The sequence below is a fragment of the Poromitra crassiceps genome (genome assembly GCF_964638095.1).
Source record: "Poromitra crassiceps genome assembly, chromosome: 16".
NCBI classification, from domain to species: domain Eukaryota; kingdom Metazoa; phylum Chordata; class Actinopteri; order Beryciformes; family Melamphaidae; genus Poromitra; species Poromitra crassiceps.
The window spans coordinates 14,097,739-14,119,736 of NC_139645.1; the positions used below are offsets into that span (position 1 = coordinate 14,097,739).

The following is a 21,998-nucleotide window of genomic DNA, read 5'->3' on the forward strand; positions in this document are numbered from 1 at the left end:
TTTCTATACCATTGCATAAACAAAATTGAGAAGGGAGCTCCTTGAATTTTACAAAAGATAGTATTTAATCCCGAAGTAATATAATCGTGTACACAGCAGTGTTACAGACAGAATATATCTTCAAAGGGGTACACGGGCAAACAAAACGCTACGCGCGTTTCAACCACACTGGGTCTTCATCAGGCTGGAATAGCTGAGAGCCTGGAAGAGCTATTCCAGCCTGATGAAGACCCAGTGTGGTTGAAACGCGCGTAGCGTTTTGTTTGCCCGTGTACCCCTTTGAAGATATATTCTGTCTGTAACACTGCTGTGTACACGATTATATTACTTCGGGATTAAATACTATCTTTTGTAAAATTCAAGGAGCTCCCTTCTCAATTTTGTTTAGTACTTTGCCTTCTGAGCTGCCTTGGTCCACAACTCTGTGCTCCCTCTATACCATTGCATTACTGCCTCTACAATATGTCTTGCTAATGTTACAAATCTATCTAAAAATGAATTTTCTTTCTCAGCTTTATCCCTAGCTTTTCTCTCATCATTTGCTTTTCTCTCCTCCATTTCTTTTTGAAACTTCTCTCTTTCTTTTCTAAGATTCTTTTCTGCTTCTTTCCCAGCTTCTCTTTTTATTTCCTTTATCTCCTCCTCTATTCTGTGCATCTGCTCTTCTATCGTATCTTTTGCTTTTCTCTCCTCCATTTCTTTTTGAAACTTCTCTCTTTCTTTTCTAAGATTCTCTTCTGCTTTTTTCCCAGCTTCTCTTTTTATTTCCTTTATCTCCTGCTCTCTTCTGTGCATCTTCTCTTCATGCTCTTGAACACGCATCTGATTCTCCTTTTCCTTCTCTTCCAGAATCTTCCTCTTCTTCTCTTCAATCGCTGCTTCAGCCTCCCTGAACATGTCATTGGTGTAGAAGCCTTCTCCATTCTTTGCGACCATCTTATCAATTTTCTGCAGCAGCTTTATGACCTGAGAGGAATCCTTCTTCTTATTGTCAAATACATGACATCCACCACGGCACTGATCTGTGAACTCCTTAAGTTCATCACTGCCACTGATATATTGTTCAATAGTTTGATTAATTAGCTGGGCTCCATGAGTGAACAAAACCATTGTGTACTTGGGTGCCTCAGGACCAAAGATCTCCTGAATCTTTTTCACTGTGTCCCGCTCCTCCTGAGTGAATCTGCCCAGCTGCATCACCACCAGGAACACATGGGGACCCGGAGAGGCCAGAGAGATGCACGTGCTGATGTGTTTGAGGACTTCACCTTCACTTTGCTTTGTGTCAAACAGGCCTGGACTGTCAATCACCGACAACCGTCTCCCATCCACATCAGCTTGACCTTTATCAGCGGTATGTGTCACAGACATAGGAGAGAGCTTTGCATCAAATCTATACGTGCCCAGGATGGTGTTTCCTGATGCACTCTTTCCCACTCCAGTCTTTCCCACCAGCACAATCCTCATATCTTTGATCGGTTTGTTTTCTGTGGAAGAACAATTGCACTTCAGTTAAATCTGATATCACATTGTTGATATGACAAAGATTTTAAGTGTGAAAACACTGAGGGCCCTGCTATACAGTATTGTGTTGTGTTTGTGTGTATGCCCTGGCTGTCATCTGCTATATCTTCCAACTCGCGAACGGGTCCATTTGAGCCTCTGCACTCATGCAGCAAGATATAAGTTGGGTTTGCGTCCTCATGCGCACACATCCTCATTCAGCACATCTCTCTCTCTATCTGTATCTATCTCTCCCTCTCTGCCTCGCTCTCTCTCAGGCGGCATGCTGTTTTCTGACCCTGGGCTACGATCAAACCTCTTCTAAAGCTACCTATTTCTGAAGAAAATGGTGAAAACGACATACCCAAACTAAAATGCTTACTGTGGCTGAACCGCTAGGGCTACAGACAACTGACTGACCTTTTCTGAAAGGTAGACGTTTCTGTTCCAAGTGTCAGAATGACTCTATGTGTTACTGACCCTGAGTAACACCAGCTCAAACACAGTGGTTGATTCTTGCCTAGAATAAAAAACACTTTTAGAGTGTAAACAGTTACCTGTGGTTGTTGTATTTATGGCTAGAAACCCAATGGAGACATAGCCACAGGCCTTACTGCATCCCAACTCAAAGAAGATGAAAAAATACCAAAACATGAGTATTTGGCAGTGGTTTTTGTAGGGAGATACCTAGGCGGATTTCCAAAAAGCCATTTGAAAAAGCCAAATAATCTGAAATGTTGTCTTTGTCTTTGTACAAAGACAGCTATAACTTCTGCTGGGTTGATCTGATCTGAAGAAGGAAGACATGGTTCGATGCGCAAGATTCAGCCGGTTAATTTGGTATGTAGCATGAACAGCATTGTTCAGAATTAACTACCTAATTAATCACATAAATGACAGATGAACAGCAAAAAATCAGAAACGTAACGCCGGGGTTACGGTGCCAATCAATGTTTAGAAATGTTTTTATAAGCAGACAAAGGGCCCTATCGTGGCAAAAGCGGTAATTTAGCGTTTGCGCTCGTTTAACACCGCACGCAATGCAAATTGTTATAATTGTACTGGACATAGGGCGTAACATAAAGAAAAGAAGTCGCACACTCAAAATCTCCTCTGCTGTGTTTTAATGGTTACACCAACATGTTTCGGCGAAAGTGCCTTCGTCAGGGTGCAGTACAACATAAGGAGGTGTGACCCTTTTTATAGGGCACACCTTCTCCAATCAGTTGCAGGTGAGACAATTACAAAAAGGGTTAAAACATATATAAATACAATAAGGTACAGATTTTCATTTCCAACAATCCAATGATCTGTTTTAGGAAAAAGCATTTTACAATTACAATACACAATCATTAATATTTTTTTAAATGTGATGCCAAACAAGGCATCTATTTAGACAACAAAGTTGGCCTAATTGTCTCAATTTACACAGCAATTCAATAATCATTCAAAGAAACGGCCTAAGGTCATAATCAATATTTAAACCATTAGGAGAATGTGTATTTAGTTCATACATCCAGTATGCTTCTCTTCGTAACAGGTTCTGTTCTAGATCTCCTCCTCTCCTAGACAAAAATACTTTTTCAATCCCTGTATATAGGAGTGATGAGATAGAGTGATTAGCTTCCATGAAATGGACTGCAATGGGAGAGGTTTCATCTTTACGTCTAATAGCAATGCGATGTTCTGCAATTCTTTGCTTAAGTTGACGTTTTGTTTGACCAACATACCCCTTTCCACAGGAGCAAACAAGTAAATATATCACTCCCTTTGTAGTACATGAAATGACTCCTCTAACAGGTATCTTCTTACCTGAATGTGGGTGTCGAAAGAATTGATTTTTGTTCGTGCTATTGCACTGTGCGCATGCACCACATTTATAATTACCATTAGGAATAGGAGTTAAGAGAGTTTGAGAGGACATAGGAGTAGGAGGAAGATCTGAAGTACACATATCACTTAAATTGCGGCCCCTTTTAAAAACCACCAGAGGGGGCTCTTTATATAAGTGTTCAATATGTTTATCAGAATTCAAAATATGCCAGTGTTTCAAGATCACTCCTTTAAATTGTTCCGCACACTTAGTGTATTTAGTGCTGAAAACAATTACATCTGACTTCTTTTTTGGACTAGGTTTTAGAAAATCTCTTCTGTTTTTTTGAGAGATTTTTAATTTAGCCTCTTCAAGAGTTTTCTTTTTATAGCCTCTTGTTTCAAATTTAGCCAGCATTTTGGAAGAATTATGCTCAAAGTCAGTGTCTTTAGTGCAGATACGTTTCACGCGACATAATTGGCTGTATGGCAAGCTCTTTTTCAAGGGAAGAGGATGGTGACTGTCGGCCCTAAGTAATACCAGGAATGATAGAATCATCAAATTAAATCAATTAAATGAAGAAGTAGTTGGTTACATATAATACACAGCTGGTGGCAATCAACAATCAGTGGCATCATTTAAATAGCAGTACAAAAGAAAGTTAGTCTGCTTCACCCACAAATCGATACATATAAAAGTAGACAATGTGTGTCAAATATACACGTGATACTACCCACAATACAATTTGTTAAAAAAAGAAAAGAAAAAAGGGTAAGTGTCCCATTATTTAAATGTAGGTCAAAATTATATATATATGAAAATCTCTCCTCACCTCTCCTCAAGGATGAGAAGAGACCTAGTATTTCCTGTGTTCCAGGAATGTAACATTAGTTAAAAATCTCAACGCCATATGGCCTTTCTAATGTAAATAGCAACAAATGCACTAATACAGGCTACTGGTAGGCCTATTACAAAGGTTAAAAAGCCTGCAATGGATTTTACATGACGCGCCTGTTGCCAAATAATCCCAAATTTAATTTGAAACCTGGCTGGTGCCTTGTCTTCCATAGATTACAAGACATGGGAGTTTGGGGAATATTTCTTATCTCTTTATATGTTTTCAAATGTTTTCAGAACGGGAGATGGACAGTCAGGTTGAGTACAGACTTACTGCATCGCCAAATGACATATCGTGATGCGCACATTAGAAGCATTAGTATTGCAGAACAATATAGATCAATTTCTATAACTGTTATATTTATCCGGCTGTGACGATATTGTGGCGCTGCCACACTTTATGTATTCGAAACAACATTACAGCAATCCACTTGTTTATTTCAGATACAGTATCTACATGGTCAGGGATGTGACACATTTAACGTTGCGTCAGATAAAACGGCAATGTGCTGACAATGTGAACTTGTCCATGCCTGGCCTATTTTTAGCATTTAACATATGCTGTTTACCTGTGTTTAAAAATATATGGAGGCTTTTTGATTACAAACCACTTTCGGTGTTGCCAGTAGGTGTTCCAATTGCACCAAGTTCAACTTCCTCACGTTCCGAGCAACACATTCGCCAAGTGTGAAGTCGAGGATCGTTAACCACTTTTGCTGTTGCCAGTAGATGGCGCTATGACTATAGCTGAGTATTGCTAAGTCTTCAGGCCGGGAGTGTCATCAACCATGTGAAGTTTGGGGCACATTTGAGCATGTACAGATACAGCCGAGTTAAAACACACTTTGTGAACCACTTTTTAAACAGTTGTGAATGTGAATGTGATTGCAATTTCTATTTGATTTTTCTTTATTTTTTGAAAAAACACAGATGGAGCAATCTAGTGACAAAATGTCACACACAGTTGTTTATAAAGTTGGAATGGATGTTTTTTGTGTTTTTTTGCACATTACTGAAAGAAAATTGGAAGGAATGGTCATGATATTGACGTTATTTCAATAAAGGTTAAACTCGACCAATTTGTTCCAATTTTGTTGGGGCTGTGGGGCATGAACATTTTTCTTCCTCAAAGTGGGGCATGGCAGAAAAAGTTACAGAATGACTGCATTACTGTAACTACCAACAGTAGCTGGCCTACTCGACAGGGACTATTTTTAGCATTTAACACATGCTGTTTACCAGTGTTTAAAAATATATGGAGGCTTTTTGATTACAAGCCACTTTCGGTGGTGCCAGTAGGTGGTGCTACGACAATGCACGTGTTCAAATTGCACCAAGTTCAACTTCCTCAGGTTCCCAGCAACACATTCACCAAGTGTGAAGTCGATCGGATGGTTAACCACTTTTGCTGTTGCCAGTAGATGGCGCTATGACTATAGCTGAGTATTGCTATGTCTTCAGGCCAGGAGTCTCATCAAACATGTGAAGTTTGGGGCACATTTGACCATGTACAGATACAGCCGAGTTAAAACACACTTTGTGAACCACTTTTTAAACAATTGTAAATGTGATTGCAATTTCTATTTGATTTTTCTTTATTTGTTGAAAAAACACAGATGGAGCAATAAATGACAAAATGTCACACACAGTTGTTTATAAAGTTGGAATGGAAGTTTTTACTTATTTATTTGCACATTACTGAAAGAAAATTGGAAGGAATGGTCATGATCTTAACGTTATTTCAATATAAAGGTTAAACTTGACCGATCTGTTACAATTTTGTTGGGGCTGAATGAACATTCTTCCTCAAAGTGGGGCATGGCAGAAAAGGTTTGAGAATGACTGCATTAACTGCCAACAGTAGCTGGCCTACTCGACAGGGACTATTTTTTGTCTAAAGGAAATAGAGTACTGCAGGGATGACGTATTTTTGTAGGCTTTATCCAGAAATCACCACCATTTGGTTCCTCAGTGGAAAAGTCTATGGGGTTTTAGAATGGAATAGAATCATCATCAATATAAAAGGGAGCTCGGGCTCTGTCGGTTTCTCTGTCTGTCCCACTGATGACATCATCAGTGATGTCATAAATTCACTCACACACACACAAGGCTATAGTTCAGTGATGATGTCACTGATGACATTGTCACTGATGACATCATGTCATCATGTCATCTTTTATGTTGTTTGTAACTGTATAATCACAATTTAACACGAGTGTGTGCCTCACCATCATTATTGGCACTTCAGTGATGCCTACGGATCTCGGTGAAAGCGCATCGGAACTCCCGCATCACTGTCATGCCAATAGGTAATAACGGTAAAGCACACCCTCTCTATATATTTCTTATTTTCTATACCATTGCATTACTGCCTCTACAATCTCTCTTGCTAATGTTCCAAATCTATCTAAAAATGCATTTTCTTTCTCAGCTTTATCCCTAGCTTTTATCGTATCTTTTGCTTTTCTCTCCTCCATTTCTTTTTGAAACTTCTCTCTTTCTTTTCTAAGACTCTCTTCTGCTTCCTTCCGAACTTCTCCTTGTAGATTTTTCCTTATCTCCTGCTCTCTTCTGTGCATCTTCTCTTCATGCTCTTTAACAAGCATCTGATTCTCCTTTTCCTTCTCTTCCAGAATCTTCCTCTTCTTCTCTTCAATCGCTGCTTCAGCCCTCTTGAACATGTCAGTGGTGTAAAAGCCTTCTCCATTCTTTGCGACCATCTTATCAATTTTCTGCATCAGCTTTATGACCTGAGAGGAATCCTACTTCAAATTGTCAAATACATGATATCAGTGGCGGATCTAGGCATCTGGAGGCTCCAGGCCAAGCCACAAAGGAGGCCCCTACCGGTGGCGCCCCGGAGGTCAAAAAAATTTGACCTTTTTTGGACGTATTTTTGCCATATTTAGAGGCTGTTTGAAGTTACATCCCCCCTCAGATTCAATGGGCATGACCCTCTGCATCCATTGTTCTCCCACCTTTTTAAATCCTTATTTATCTAAGAAAGACCTACCTGTAACTTCTTCTTCTCCTCTCTTCACCTGTACAGTCTTCACCACACCATGATGTCCTGTAAAAACAACACAACAAAACATATTCTGTTCAACAAATGCACCCACTGTGAAATCTTATTTTCATAAACAATATGATCTCTGTAGGGTAAGATTGTACTTTATTGTCCATTCATTTGGAAGATTATTGGTTGTCATCATTTACCTTGGATTTCAGGCAGGTTCTCCGATAGTTGAATTGAGCATGGTCGTCTATCTTGTGTTACTAAAGTGACACACAAGACAATAAGAGGTCAATTGTGTGGAGACACAAAAACAAACAAAATACTGTTAAAAATGTTTACCTTTTATCTTTATCTTTGGCTTTGGCTCATCCTCTCTCATAATCATATCTTTATCACTTGTAATCTTCATATTATCTTTGTTCATTCTCCAAAAATAAAGGTAAAAAAAAAAAAAAAAAAAAAAAAAAATCTTCATTCATTCTTCACTAGAATCTGACTTTGCGAGCCTTGGCATCAGCAAATCTGGCTATCACTGATTCCATGTCCAGTGACTTCCTGACTTCATGCTCGATGGAGAGAACACCAAGTGCAGACAGTCTGTCCTGTGACATAGTTGACCTGAGATATGTTTTAATTAGTTTCAGTGATGAGAAACGTCTCTCACCTGAAGCTACTGTCACAGGGAGAGTGAGAAGAAGTCTGAGAGCTACACTCAAATTTGGATAAATGTCAAGGATATTCTCCTTATATATATAATCAAGCATTTCAGATGGTGATGAGACATGTGATGGAAAGGATCTAACTGCACCCTTTATCTCCAGCTTCAGGTCCTCTGCATCAATATCATCCATCCTTTGCTCCAATCTGTGGCAGCATTCATCCAGCTTTCCTCCCTGTTCAGACCTTCTCATGCTGTCCGTGGTGTAGAGAAATCCATACAGCTCATAGAAGGTTTCCATGTGTGAAAATCTCTCCCTTAATTTGACAAGGGCTGTATCGACCAGATGCATGAAAAAGTCTCTTTTGAAGCGCTCTTCTGCAGTTGACTGAGTTTGCTCTCTTCCTTCATAGTCAAACTGTCTTTTTGTTCTTTTCTGACGCACCTCTGGCCAGCTCATCTCCACCTCCAGCTTCCCTGCTATCTCCCTGGCATCTGTTTTGGCAGCATTGAATCCAGCTTCTCTGAATTCCTGAAGGAATTCTGTCACCGCCGTGATTTCTTGCCTCACTGTCTCAACTGAAACTTTTGGGCTCTGCAGGATCTTGCTCACTTTATTTATCTGGTATAACACGTTGTACCACACAATGGTACTTACCAGAAAAGGCCATCTCTGTATCTCCTGACAGATGCTTCCTGCTGTTGAGACAACATCTGCATCCCGTTTCTCTGTGGCATACTCCTTTAGAGCAGTCAAGGCCTTCACCATTTCAGGCAGTTGGTAGCGAACAGCTTTAACAGCTTGAACCCGACACTCCCATCTGGTTGTTGATAGTGCTTTCACTGTAAAGTTCTTCACGTGTTCTTTGAGAATGGCCCAACGCTGAACTGAGGAGCTGAACAGAGTGTAAAGTCGCTGTAACAGACCAAAGAAGCTGATGGATGTCACAGATGACTTGGCTGCATCACCAACAACAAGGTTAAGCGTGTGACTTCCACAAGGAACACATAACGCCTTCTCGTTTAGCTCCAGCACTCTCTTTTGCACCCCCTGATTTTTACCCATCATATTACTGCCATTATCATACGATTGGCCTCGACAGTTGGAAAGATCCAACCCTAGGGTTTCTAGGTGCTGTAAAAATAACTCGCATAAGCCTTTTCCTGTTGTGTCATGTGCCAGAATAAAACCAAGGAAGTGCTCGTGAATGGAGACACCTTTTGAGGGCTCACAATTTACAATTCGTAGCACCATTGATAGCTGCTCATTGTGACTGAGGTCTGGAGTGCAGTCCATGATTACTGCATAATATTTGGCTTTCTTTACTCGCTCTACAATTGCATCAGTTGTACACTTTGCCACAAGGCAAATGAGCTCATTCTGAATACTCTTGCTTAAATAAGTCTCACTGAGGTTCTGTTGTGCCTGAATTCTCCTCAAATGCTCTCCCATGACGGGGTCAAACTCAGCCATCAGTTGAACTTGCGCAAGGAAATTTCCATTGCCAGACTCAAACAACTTGTCCGAGTGGCCACGAAATGCAAGATTACGCTCTGCCAGATGGTTCACAATTGCAAGTAATCTTCTTAAAATCTCTCTCCAGCGCTTTGCTTCAAGAGCAATTAGATCTTGGTTCTGCTGATCTATAGCTGTGTTTGTTTGTAGTTTCTGGAATAGATTGCGCCAGGTATCCATGTTTGTGATGTGTTCAGCAGACTTCTCATGCATGTTCAAGGCGGCTGAAAGATTTTTCCATGCACTGAATCCATCCCCACTTAGCTGAGTTATCTTTTCTCTGTTTCCAAACAGGCGGCAACAAAAGCAGAGAGCACTGTCCTTCTTCTCACTATACACAAGCCAGGACCTGTTGATCTTTTCTCCATTTTTCATGTTGATATAATAGTGATTGCTTGTAAATCTGCGCCCTTCTTGATTTTGGGGAAATATTCTGTCTTTAACTTGAACTGGTCCTCTCTGCACTATTGAGCAGCGCTCTTTATCTGACAGCTGTTTAGGCCAGAGTCCTGGATCATTTTCAATAATACTAGTTGAAGTGTTACTCACTGGTTCAGGTTCTAAAACTAAAGTATCTTCATCTTCATCTTCATCTTCGTTGTCAGTGTCAGTCTGTTGATCCGTATCGCCGACGTCACTGTCATACTCAGCCACTTCCTCTTCAGTGTCAGTTGCCAGTCCAGCCTCCTCTTCCTCTTCGCTAGCACTAGCAGCAGTACTAACACTAACACTACAAGTTGCTGCAGCTCCTTGTGCGTGACTTGGACCTTCTACCGCCGGTAGAAGATCCTCCTCCAGCTCCTCTTCACTAACGCTAACGTTAGCAGCTCCGTCCTCGCTAATTTCGTTAACGTTAGCAGCAGCAGTGGCAGCGTCTTGCTCCCGCTTATCACAAGGCGCAGCGGCAGCCTTGAAATAAGCTGTTAGCTTTGGCAGTTTTGCGATGAAGCTTTCCTTCACCTCCTTTTTCCTTTTGGAATCACCGCTGGGGTAGGTTCTTTTCATGTTTACTGTTGTCTGGTACTGGTGTTGTCTTCATGTATTCATTTGAATTCTGTTCTGTTCCTGTTTACTTCCTCCATGTGTAACACATGGAGCCGGGGTGAAGTGATCATTGGTTGGTACGTGCCGGGGGCCCTCCTTCCCCCGTCACACCGGCCAATCCGGCAGTAAATTCATGGAATAGTCCAACTAGTGGGGACTGAGGGGGGGGGGCCCCGGCCCGAGACAGCCATGATTCATGAATTTGTCGTTCTGATGCAATTTTAGCACGGACTCGGGAGATACTAAAAAATAAATGCTCTGGTCTGCGAGGCCCTCTAGTGGACGAGGCTCCAGGCGACTGCCTGTTCGGCCTGGTTCATTATCCGCCTCTGTATGATATCCACCATGGCACTGACCTGTGAACTCCTTAAGTTCATCACTGCCACTGATATATTGTTCAATACAGGGGCGGTTTTAGCATCAGAGCTTTGGGTGGGCTCAGCAGGTTACACACTTGTTACACACAGAAGTAAACACACTTGAACTGATAACCTGACAATGCAAGTACTGATCACTGTTGTTGTGACTGCAGTAGTCAGGCACACCTGACATTAATCAGGAAACCAAACTGCCCTATTCATTTCAGAAGTAATAGTAGTCTATTGGACCCATTGGACAAACACATTTGCATATCTCCCAGCATGCATTGTTCCTTCCAAACTTTTAGAATAGAATAGAAGTATAGAATACCTTTATTGTCATTGCAACTTGTACAACGAAATTCATTTTGTGCATTACCAAGCTACGTAGGAGGAATAAAAAAAAGTAACTAAGTCTAAAAGAAATTTATCCTACATATTACCAAATGCAATGGATAAAAAGACAAGATAATAGAATAAAATAAGTGTTAAGAAGGGGCAGCATTCGTATCATGTGCGTCATAACATAGGACATTAAAGTGCAGCATACGTATCATGTGCGTCTTACTAAATTACATTAAAGTGCGATGTGTGTAAACAATAAACAGGTGTAGCAGCATACAATAAACTAATAAACTAATGTGCCAGTGTCAGTGCAGTGTCAGTGCAGGTCAGATGCGGGTCTGACGTTTGTTGGCAGGCTGGTTCAGGAGGCATATCGCACTAGGATAAAAACTGTTCCTTAATCTGGCAGTGCGGGCACGGATGCACCTGTACCTCCGTCCAGAGGGCACCCCTGCCACCACCAAGTGGTGGCAGGGGTGAGTCGGGTCTCTGCTGATGTTGGTCGCTCTCCGGAGGCAGCGGGAGCTGTAGATCGAGTCCAGAGGAGGCAGCTGGGCTCCGATGATTCTCTGGGCGCAGTTGATGACCCGCTGCAGAGCTTTCCTCTCTGCGGCAGTGCAGCTGTTGTACCATGTGGAGATGACCACAAAGTAAAGTAACCACATTAAATAAGTGGTGAGTGGAAATAATCATTAGCCTATTAGTTAAACATGCAGTTTTGGAACATTCAATAAAGACAAATAAAAAAATCGACTATGACTCGACACCCTAAGTGATACACACATGTTATGAGAGTGGTATATATACCCCTCACACTAATATCCGTTTTAGTATCGAATGGTTAGTTCCTTGCTCTGCTCTCCCCTAGAGTGCAACAGGACAAACAACCATGTCCAACCCTGTATGCAGCAGAGCACACTATCCTTATATTACAATGAGAAAGGGGAAAGGGGAAAGGGGGAGGCGGAGGCGGGGGTGGGGGGAGGCCGGCAGAGAGACACAAACAAAAAATAAATGCTCTGGTCTGCGAGGCCCTCTAGTGGACGAGGCCCCAGGGGACTGCCCGCCATGCCTGGTGGAAGAACCGCCACTGCCTGCAGCCCACAAATGCTGTCCAGCTACAACAACATGCATCCTTCATGTGCCATCATGTCTGATCATGGTCATTTTACACCCCTCACTAAAATCAAAGGAACTGCTACAGAAAAACTACAACAGCTTCATACAATCTGGAACTGATTCCTCCGCCAGTCACATGAGTCTCCATACCGTATGCAATACGTGTGTGAGCAGATCCCTACAACTCTCCCCGATGACCTGGAAAGTGTTGGGTATCACCACAACTGTTATCAGCGCTTTACAGGCAATCTTCATCTTCTGGTAGATGATACAGAACCATCAACCTCACAGTGGCATCGCTCCCCCCGTAAAGGGATCATGTCTATGTTCCCCGGGTTCTATGTTCCCCGGGTTCTATATTCCCCGTTTTTCACTAACCTCTCCCAGCCCCCACGCCAAACCTAACCTCCCCCAGACCCTAACCCAAAACCTAACCTCTCCCACCCCCACGCCTAAACCTAAGGTCGGCATTGGGTTCTATGTTCCCCGGTCCCACAAAAACGGGGAACATAGGACCCGGGGAACATAGGACCCGGGGAACATAGGGATGACCCCCCCGTAAATTGTCTTCACAGGGTTCTGCTAGATTCATCTTTCCACCAGAGTACATTTGTTGCGACAAAGTTGAGATCATGTCAATATATATATATATTTAGAACACGGCTCTCTTGAATACTCGATTCTGATTGGTCAATCAACAAGATTCACCGGTCATTATTTCTCGACAACCGACCGCTGCTCTGCTGCTGGTTATACTGATTAATCCAGCTGTGTCAACACTCACGACAATGATTAGGCACACCTGGATTAATCAGTTGATAAGAGCCTTTTGTCAGCAGACAGAGACGCAGAACTAATTAGGCCAACCAGTTGCAGCTGTGGTGTCTGTTGTGGCTGTGTGTGCCAATTACGAATGAAACCGCTTTGTCGTTAAAAACGCTATTAAAAAATCTATTTGAATAATTATTTTTGTCAGATTATTGAATGATTTAGTTGTAGGCCGTGTTCTAAGCGGGATAATGTATAGTGAGCCGGTGATTACTGGGGAAATAATGACCTTCAGGTGAATCATTAAGCCCTCCGCTGCGCGTCGGGCTCAATCATTCACCTGTCGGTCATTATTTCCCCAGTAATCACCGGCTCACTATACATTATCCCTTACATATATATATATAATGGAGTTGCTACAGATGGGTGGAAAGTCAAACCAGATGGGGTCAATTTGACCCGAGAGGACAACAGGAGTGGACATTTGCTCCCGTCAAAATAAAAACATAAAATAAAAACACTATCCTGCCTAAACTGACGTATACGAGTCTGTGATAATCCATCAACACATGTGCCTCTGATGTTTAAAATAACAAACCTGGGAGAACAACAGGAGCATGGTCGACGGGAAGATAATAGGGTTAACCTTAAACCTGACTCTGTAAAGACTCTGTAGCCCTGCTAACAAGTCTGGCTAACGTGTTAACTCCCTTTGTGAAATGGAAAATCCATTTCAAATCTGGTCAACTCAGTTAGCCATTTATGTAGTAGGACTTACCATATGTTGCCCACCAAGTTACCGGTAGGAGAAGCGTTAAGCCAAGGATTGCACTAGCAGTAAACAACGCCATGATCTCCGCCTCCTCTTCTTCACGCGTCTTCTTCGTTGTTGTGTTCTGTGCAACCATAGAGAGGGAAAGTGGAACGTCACTTCCTGCTTCAGCACTGTACCAGAGATTTTCATCCGCCATTTATTTTCCCATAGACATTTCGTAAAATGCTTATAAAATAGTTTTACTTCGTCGAACCAAATGGTTCAGCTAATGCTATAATTGGGAGAGACCATAGAACATTTCACTGGGACCAAAACAAAACAAAAAAACATTGAAAAAATATCTCTCCTGTTTCTAAATAGCCTACATCTGTACCGTTTTTATTATTTTTATACGCAAATGCGCAAGACGCGTAAACAGGTGCGCAACCGCAAATATGGTCCATTTCCACCACATATAACAGCACAGTACAGCTCTACTCGACCTGGTCTTACTCGTCTCTACTTGATATAGACTCCGTTTCCATAGCAAGTTTACTCGCCTCCGCCCACACCTGGTCGTCATAGCGACCGCATATCTGTCCTCCGCCGATAGCCGAAGTAGGCTATAACCTATAACGTATGTAAAAATTAAATCCATACGCGGAACTTTTAAACTGGTTATGAAATACTGGTGCCTGTAAATGACCTACAGTGTACATGGGCAAATGTGACAATCGGCCAGGAGAATGGATATCACTTTGTTGTTACTCAAACTCACATGCATGCACTGGGCGGGGGACGGGTGTTGCGCTACGGGGAGAAGGGAAACCTCTACCCCGGCGGCAACTCACCAGGCAAGACCACGGCTTTGCTAAACTCCCGCCTCCGACCTAGCGGAGCCGACGTTACACACAATTACAAATGTCTTCCCGAGGAACTTTCTCTCTCTCAAAACAATTGAAAACCACCGTCATGTTAAAGCTGAGCAAGGAGATCGATTTTATTTCACCAGAGCCGAAGGCAGCAACACAAAAGACTGATGGAAATAACAGAAGAGAAGGTAAGCCCCACTAAACTGGTATCAAGCATTGACACAGTAAACACGATTCTGCCTGACCAATCACTCGTCTGCAGTGTTTTCACATCACCGTATGGTACCGGGTCCACAGCGCTGGAACCTCAACAGAGCAGGCACCAAAAGTAGCACGACTGAGCCGCGCTGATACCAGCGGTGGAAATGGGCCAATAGGGAATATCGCCTGTACCAAGATAGGGCCTGGGGAGTGCGCTTAGGGGGACCAGATGGAGTGCAGTGCCAAATTTTGTGCAATTCGGCAATTCTTCTTTCTTAAGCATTTGTTCAAGGCTTGAACCCCTGGTATTGCGGCTATATATTGTTTTTTTTTTTTTATGACAAATTTGAATAAATTGTGACACCAAGATATTTCACATCAAATACTACTGTCAGCTTTTCCCTGGCAGCATAGACATCAGGTGTGGAATCATCTGTTGTTGGCTAACCCTAACCTCTTATTGAAAAACATACAAACTGTCTTCTCTGTGTTTAAATGAAGACGGGAACTATTAAGCCATTGTGTGACAGGTGCCATCGCTACGGTGAGTTTGCATGCAGCTTGTTGTTTGGTTGTTGCGTGTACATAAATGACAGTATCATCTGTATACATTTGTATATCAACATCAATACATACGGACGGAAGATCATTTATGAAGAGACCAAACAGCAGAGGACCCATAATTGATCCCTGAGGTACACCAAAGTAATAACTGAGGGCTGACGACAGCTCACCATTTATCCTTACCCTCTTTGTTCTGCCTTCCAGATACGACGGCACAAGGGCACTGCACACTATGGATTTAAAAACATCACTGATAAAGTTGTTATTACATTTTTTGTCATTTAAATTACAATCATTAAACATCAAATTAGGCAATGCTGATTTCACATTTGAGTACATTACGGTGTTATGGATTAACTGAATCAGCGACTGAGGGATTGTTGTTGTTGTGTTCTTGTTATTTGTTGTGTTTTGTATCTTTCTTTTTTATAAAAAAAAATTATCACAAAAATGTAAGTGGAGTTTTAACGAAGGTTCAGACAGGACGATCTTGATCCTCACCAGTTCCACAGTCACTGCACTTCTCCTGCTTGTTCACCTGTTAACCTGTCAGCTTCCTGGTGATAATTGAATAATCAGTGGTTGCCTCCCAGTTTCCCATAAGCCAATAGCATAGCAACACATCACCTCATACACCTTTGCTCACCTGCACTTTTAGCCTATCACATTGTGGCACTCCCCTTTAGGCAACCTATCACATGGTTGCTGTGTGCATAAATATGCTTTTCTGTGTCTCATTCAGTCTCTCTCATCCTGCTGGCTGACACACACCCACCACCTCCCCGTCTCCGCCAAGTCCCTGATCCATCAGTCATCAAGAGGTTTCACCAGCACCAGTATCCTGACTCCACAGGGGGGTATAAATGGTTGTGCTGCTCGAGCTGATCCAGCTCGATCTCGATATCTCCCTGTGGTGTCAAGCTCCAAAGACTAACTTTCTCATCATAATATTCTGTAAAGATCATTCATCATCATTATAATAAATCATTGTTTATACATCAAGTCTCCTGATTGAAACAGAGTTGGCATAAATAAATACTTGGATGAACAAATTGCATGTCAACTTAAATCGAGTAGAATAATTTGCCTGTTACCTGTTAATTCAGATAAAGAAGCTGCATGTGAACATACAAACAGAAGATACAATACAATATCCAAATAACAGAAAGCAACATTGAAATAGCAAACGGAGTGTGTTTATTGATGTGTACTGGTCATATGAAAGAAATCAAAATTAAATAAATACATAAATCAAACACACTATTTTCATTATGTTCATTAGATAACCCCACTTAGAAACAAAATTGAGTGTATTAGCCAATTTGAAGTTGTAGGAAGAATGTGAGCATAATTTGAATTTGTCTGGAAGTAAACGACTGAGGAAGACGCACTCAAGACAGGTGAGTTAAAAAGTAATCTGATCAGTCCATCAGTCACTGCTCCTATTACAGAAATGGCATTTAATTATCTGGTCATTTCTGCCTAACGACAATTAATTTCTATGTTTTTTAATAGTTCAATATTCAAGCTCTCTGTGTGTGTGTGTGTGTGTGTGTGTGTGTGTGTGTCTCTCTCTCTCTCTCTCTCTCTCTCTCTCACACACACACACACACACACACACACGCACACGCACACGCACACACACACGCACACATGCACACGCACACACACACACACACACACACACACACACACACACACACACACACACATAGGCTACTGTACACAGATTGAGATGCCTGTTTTCCGCTAATGAAACAATAATTTTAGTTAGAAAAAGTTAACTGTGGTCAACCTGTTACTATGTAGATTCATGCATTCATAATTTTAAGACAGGGGGAGGGGGAGAGAGAGACGGGGAGAAGTTGTCACGTTGATGATACAAAATTGCCAATTAAACCCACCTCATAAACAGCCCGATGATCAATATAAAAGTAGTCCAAAACATCAAACCAATAAGAAAACACCACAATACTACCCTGACAAACTTTATGAACGTTTTAAATAGCTTACTACAGCATAACATTTCCAAGTAACATTAGATTGAAAACCGCAAACGAGCAAACATGAGGAATGCAATGACAAAGTAAGCTAGTTCAACTTGTCAGCCTACCTTTAGGAGTTTCAAAACTATATCTAACTTTTACATTTCACAATAATATTTACAGAGACTAAAATCTGATGAAACCCCTGTGACATCAGACTGATTTAGTCAGAGCCGGTCACAAATATAAATATATGTTTTCCATGACATAGTTGATGAATAATCATTATTGTTGAACTTGTGTGATAAAACATTTCAACTTGTTTTTGTTCATAAATTGTCAAAATAGTCTGATTACAGTATAGGCCTATAGTAGAGAGCTGCAAACCCGAGGGTACCCTCGCGGGCCCCTCGGGCCTGCCAATACGGGCCAAGGCCGGGCTCGTTTTTTATTTTTTTTTAATTAATAGGTCCGGGCCGGGCCGGGGTCGGGCCGTTTTTCAATAATTAAATAAAATAACGTTGTATTACTCGCTTGATTTTACACAGCAGAGCAGTCAGACAAAGAGGAGGAGCGCACACTGCACAGACACTCGCCCAGCCACAGCCACACACACACAGACACACACACCCTCACCGTGACGTTAGTCTGCCACTCCAGTCCACAATCCACCGTTCAGTCAGCGTAAAAAACAACAACAAAACAAGCCGCGTGTGTCCGTGTCCGTGTCGTGAGAGAGAGAAATAAGATCGATGGACATAAAACAAAGTTTGCGAGGGGAGAGTTAAACAGTCCCCACTGCAGTAGGGAAAGCTCATTTCAACCTGTTCAAAACGAACCCATCTACCATACATTGTGAGGACACTAATGTGACGTTATTCAATGCAGCTATAAACGGTAAGTCTGCTGTTTTAATTTCGATATGCTTGAGTGACATAATGTTTCAGTTTGTGGGCATTGTTGCTGTTGGCAATTAAACGATCTAACGTTCTCTTTCTCGAGACATGTGTGGATGTTGATAGGCCACGGTAGCGTGTGTGAGAGGGGGAGAGAGAGACAGAGAGAAAGCTGCAGTGTTTGTCTTTATAGGCAACACAGTCTAGCAATGTTTTGGACCAACGATTTCAGCGGCGCGGCAGCATGCACAGAGAGGGAGAAAGAGATGTGTCGTCATATCGTGATATTGATGTCGGGCCTCGCAACGGGCTCGGGCCAATTAATTTCATGACTCATCCAGGCCGGGTCGGGCACGGGCCTGCATGTCACGGGCCGGGGAGGGCTCGGGCCGAGATTTCAGGCCCGCGCAGCTCTCTAGCCTATAGGCCCTTGTGTTGCTGATTTAACGATGCAATAACATCAGAGAGGCTAAATAACAACATACGGCTATGGTTACACACACACACACACACACACACACACACACACAAACACACACACACACACACACACACCCACACACACGCACACAGAAACTGTATGAAACTATATGGTCGAAATAGAATTATAGTGAAAATGTCTAAGGATTGTCTTCAGTAGAACATTGTACCACCTTCCCTGATTTCACCTGAATTTTGTTTTCATTCTGTTATGGGTTTTACTATCTTCATTCCTCTCATTGTACTTTTATTCTGTAACTGATAAGTGGAAAGTGTCAGTCAGATATTTAACGTTATTATTATTATTATTATTATTATTATTATTATTATTATTATTATTATTATTATTATTATTATTATTATTACTAGTGCAATACCCATAGACTGATGACATCATTGGCACTTGTACGCAGACATACTGACATACTGTACACATACAGACAGACACTTCTGGAATGTGTCTGTATGTTAACATTTATGGCACAAACATGCTTTTATATTTAAAAATGGGCATCAAGTATAAGTCTGTGACGATGTTTGGTGGGGAACGTCAATGATATGATAAGGTGATAATGAAATCCTAAGTTTTGTAAATATTCATTTTCTCAAGGTTTTTGCACAATACACAACTGCTCATAACCAATTGCCATGTTGTAGCTAAATTTGGTCTGAATGTCTTATCTTAAGTTATGATGAAAGACAAACAAAGAAAAAATCCATTGCATTATTTCCTAATGCCTTAAGGGCAAGCTATTAAATATTTGCAAGTCAAGCTATTAAAAATATATGTACGGTATTTGGAAGTCATTTAGAATAAGCATTATTACAACTTTATATAATGTTGAATGCTTTATGGCATATGAGACACACACACACACACACACACACACACACACACACACACACACACACACACACCGAGAGAGCGAGATCCTCTTTTGTTGTCCTTTTGCAAAGCAAATTGTCTCTTACTCACTTTTCTGACAACAGCGCTGCCGGTGTCATACCGAGTTTTGCACCCCCGCCGAGAATTGGTGTTATGCCCAGTTTTGCACCCCCGCCGAGAATTGGTGTCATGCCGAGTTTTGCACCCCCGCGAGAATTGGTGTTATGCCCAGTTTTGCACCCCCGCCGAGAATTGCACCCCACCATATTTTGGGACTGTTTTAACTTAAAAACAGGGATGCAAATCTCAGGAGGTACAAACTGCCGAGATTTGCACCCCCCTCCATGAAGCCAGGAGAGATCCCCAGGTCTCGAGGTCCTCTGTACCCGGATTTTAAGCACCAAAGTCGGCTTCCATGAGCCAGAAGACAGCCCCAAGCATGGAAGTCACCTCCACGCGGATCTAATGCATCAAAGTCGGTCTCCATGAGCCAGGACAGACCCCCTGGCTTGGAGATCACGTCTACCCAGACAATTATATCATTTTTAAACAGTTACGTTTAAAACGGGATGCAATTCTCGGCGGGGGTGCAAAACTCGGCATGACACCGGCAATAAAAATGACTGGAACGGGAAAGCCGCAGTTTGTTGTAAAACTTTTGCTCTTTCTTGTTTATTGATAGAGAGTAGCCTACCTAAATCATGGCATTGCTGGCTCGTTCACGGGTGTCCGTGCTGTGTCTGTGTTCGTTTGTACATACCGGTAGTTGATCTTCTGTGTCTGAGGTTGCTTTGATCTTGCTGTCTTGATGCTGAAACGTAGTAGTAGTAGTCTTGTAGGGTGATATGCGGAAACATGTCTTCTTGACACAGTATTTATAGAAAGGGTGCCTAGTGTACATGTAGCCCCACCCCCCACCACAAGAAGTTGGGCGTGGACAATCGATGTTAATAGCATACTGTACAGAAACAACTTATTTTTGCTTTGCTTTGCTTTACATATCGTGCATTCCTTTATAACTGGGAACTGGTAATCTTACGGTTCAAAGGTCATGAGCTGGGACGGTGATGTCACCAGAGATGGTATTTCCCATTCCAAACTCGTAGGAGCTTCAGCAGCCCCGACATCAAAAATCCAAGATGTCTGCTTCGCGCAACAACAGTAGTTATAATCGTAGTAGGCCTAATGTTGTTTAGCACTTCTGTTTTGTTTGTGTTTCATTAAATCAGCTGTACGCACAGCACTGTCTAACTTCTGTCTGTGTGGACATGTTGCTGCAGTGTTTGTATGCGCAAAATGCCGCAAAATGCATTATCATCAACTGTTATTGCTAACAATGGCTAGCCTGGCTAGCGACTGGATCTGACCAATGAACAGTGAACTTACCAGCTCCAGTTTTCTGCAAATGGAATGCTAACAAAACGGATGTGACATCATTTAGCCTCCACATCCCAGTTATTTTGCGATAAAGGAACGCACAATTACTTGCCAACCCTGGCTACGGTATGGTAGGCTACGGCGGGCTTCTCATGTGTGCTACTGCTGTTTAATGAGTAACGACAGCTGACACAGACTGTTAAAGGAAAAGTATTTGTCATTCCCTAATGATATAAAATCTTGGCGTGAAAAATTCGTCATTCATGAAATTTTGTTAACCTGGCGTCGATTCCTATGCTCGGCCGCTGTGCAGGCTCGCTAGTGCCCTCGCCCTCCCTGCAGCTTGCCGAGCTGGTCCTGCAGCACGCGTACGCCTAGATACATCTAAATTACATCTAAAACCAAAATTCGGTTGGGCTATTTTAGCGTGAGTGTAATATGATGCTGCTGAAACTTTGTGTCATAACGATAACACTATCATCCTTGAAATAAACTGTGTTGCGATGTGATTATGCGTGTGCAGTGCACACTCGCAGTGGTGGAGCACTAGTTCGGTTGACGGGTGCTATAGGATTTCACAAACACCCTGACAGTTTGCTGCAGCCCTGGAGACCGATCCCAACCTTAACACTGATGCAAGATAAAAATGAGACCTGACCATCAAACTAGCTAAAGCAAAATGTCCTCTCACACACTCACTCACACACACACACACACACACACACACACACACACACACACACACACACACACACACACACACACACACACACACACACACACACACACACACACACACACACACACACACACAAAGTTGTCACTCAACTATCATGTTGTCACTCAACTGGAAATTATGTCAGGCAGTTGCTCGACTGTGATGTCATCAGGTAGTTGTGCTGTAGTCATTTAAGATGTAGTGACCTACAGTAAGAGGTCACCTGG

General features: G+C 42.1%; 1 protein-coding gene across 1 annotated transcript; it reads right to left on the reverse strand.

The window, feature by feature from the left end:
- Nucleotides 1-319: 319 nt before the first annotated feature.
- Nucleotides 320-20,500, reverse strand: LOC310791661 (uncharacterized protein). The gene is made up of 7 exons (XM_083653311.1): nt 20,437-20,500; nt 15,613-15,659; nt 13,817-13,934; nt 11,584-11,772; nt 7,430-7,489; nt 7,227-7,283; nt 320-1,487 (listed from the first exon to the last, which is right to left on the reverse strand). The coding sequence occupies exons 3-7, from the start codon at nt 13,887-13,889 to the stop codon at nt 385-387; spliced, it is 1,482 nt and encodes a 493-aa protein (XP_083509437.1). The 5' UTR covers nt 13,890-13,934; nt 15,613-15,659; nt 20,437-20,500; the 3' UTR covers nt 320-384.
- Nucleotides 20,501-21,998: the final 1,498 nt, after the last annotated feature.

Bases quoted from the DNA above. Each gene is read 5' to 3' on its own strand.
- LOC310791661 (XM_083653311.1), bottom strand. From the start codon at position 13,889: ATGGCGTTGTTTACTGCTAGTGCAATCCTTGGCTTAACGCTTCTCCTA. The intron at 7,284-7,429 runs GTAAATGATGAC...TTGTTTTTACAG, and splicing joins GAACCTGCCTGAAATCCAAG to GACATCATGGTGTGGTGAAG. The intron at 1,488-7,226 runs GTAGGTCTTTCT...GTTCTTCCACAG, and splicing joins AGGAGAAGAAGAAGTTACAG to AAAACAAACCGATCAAAGAT.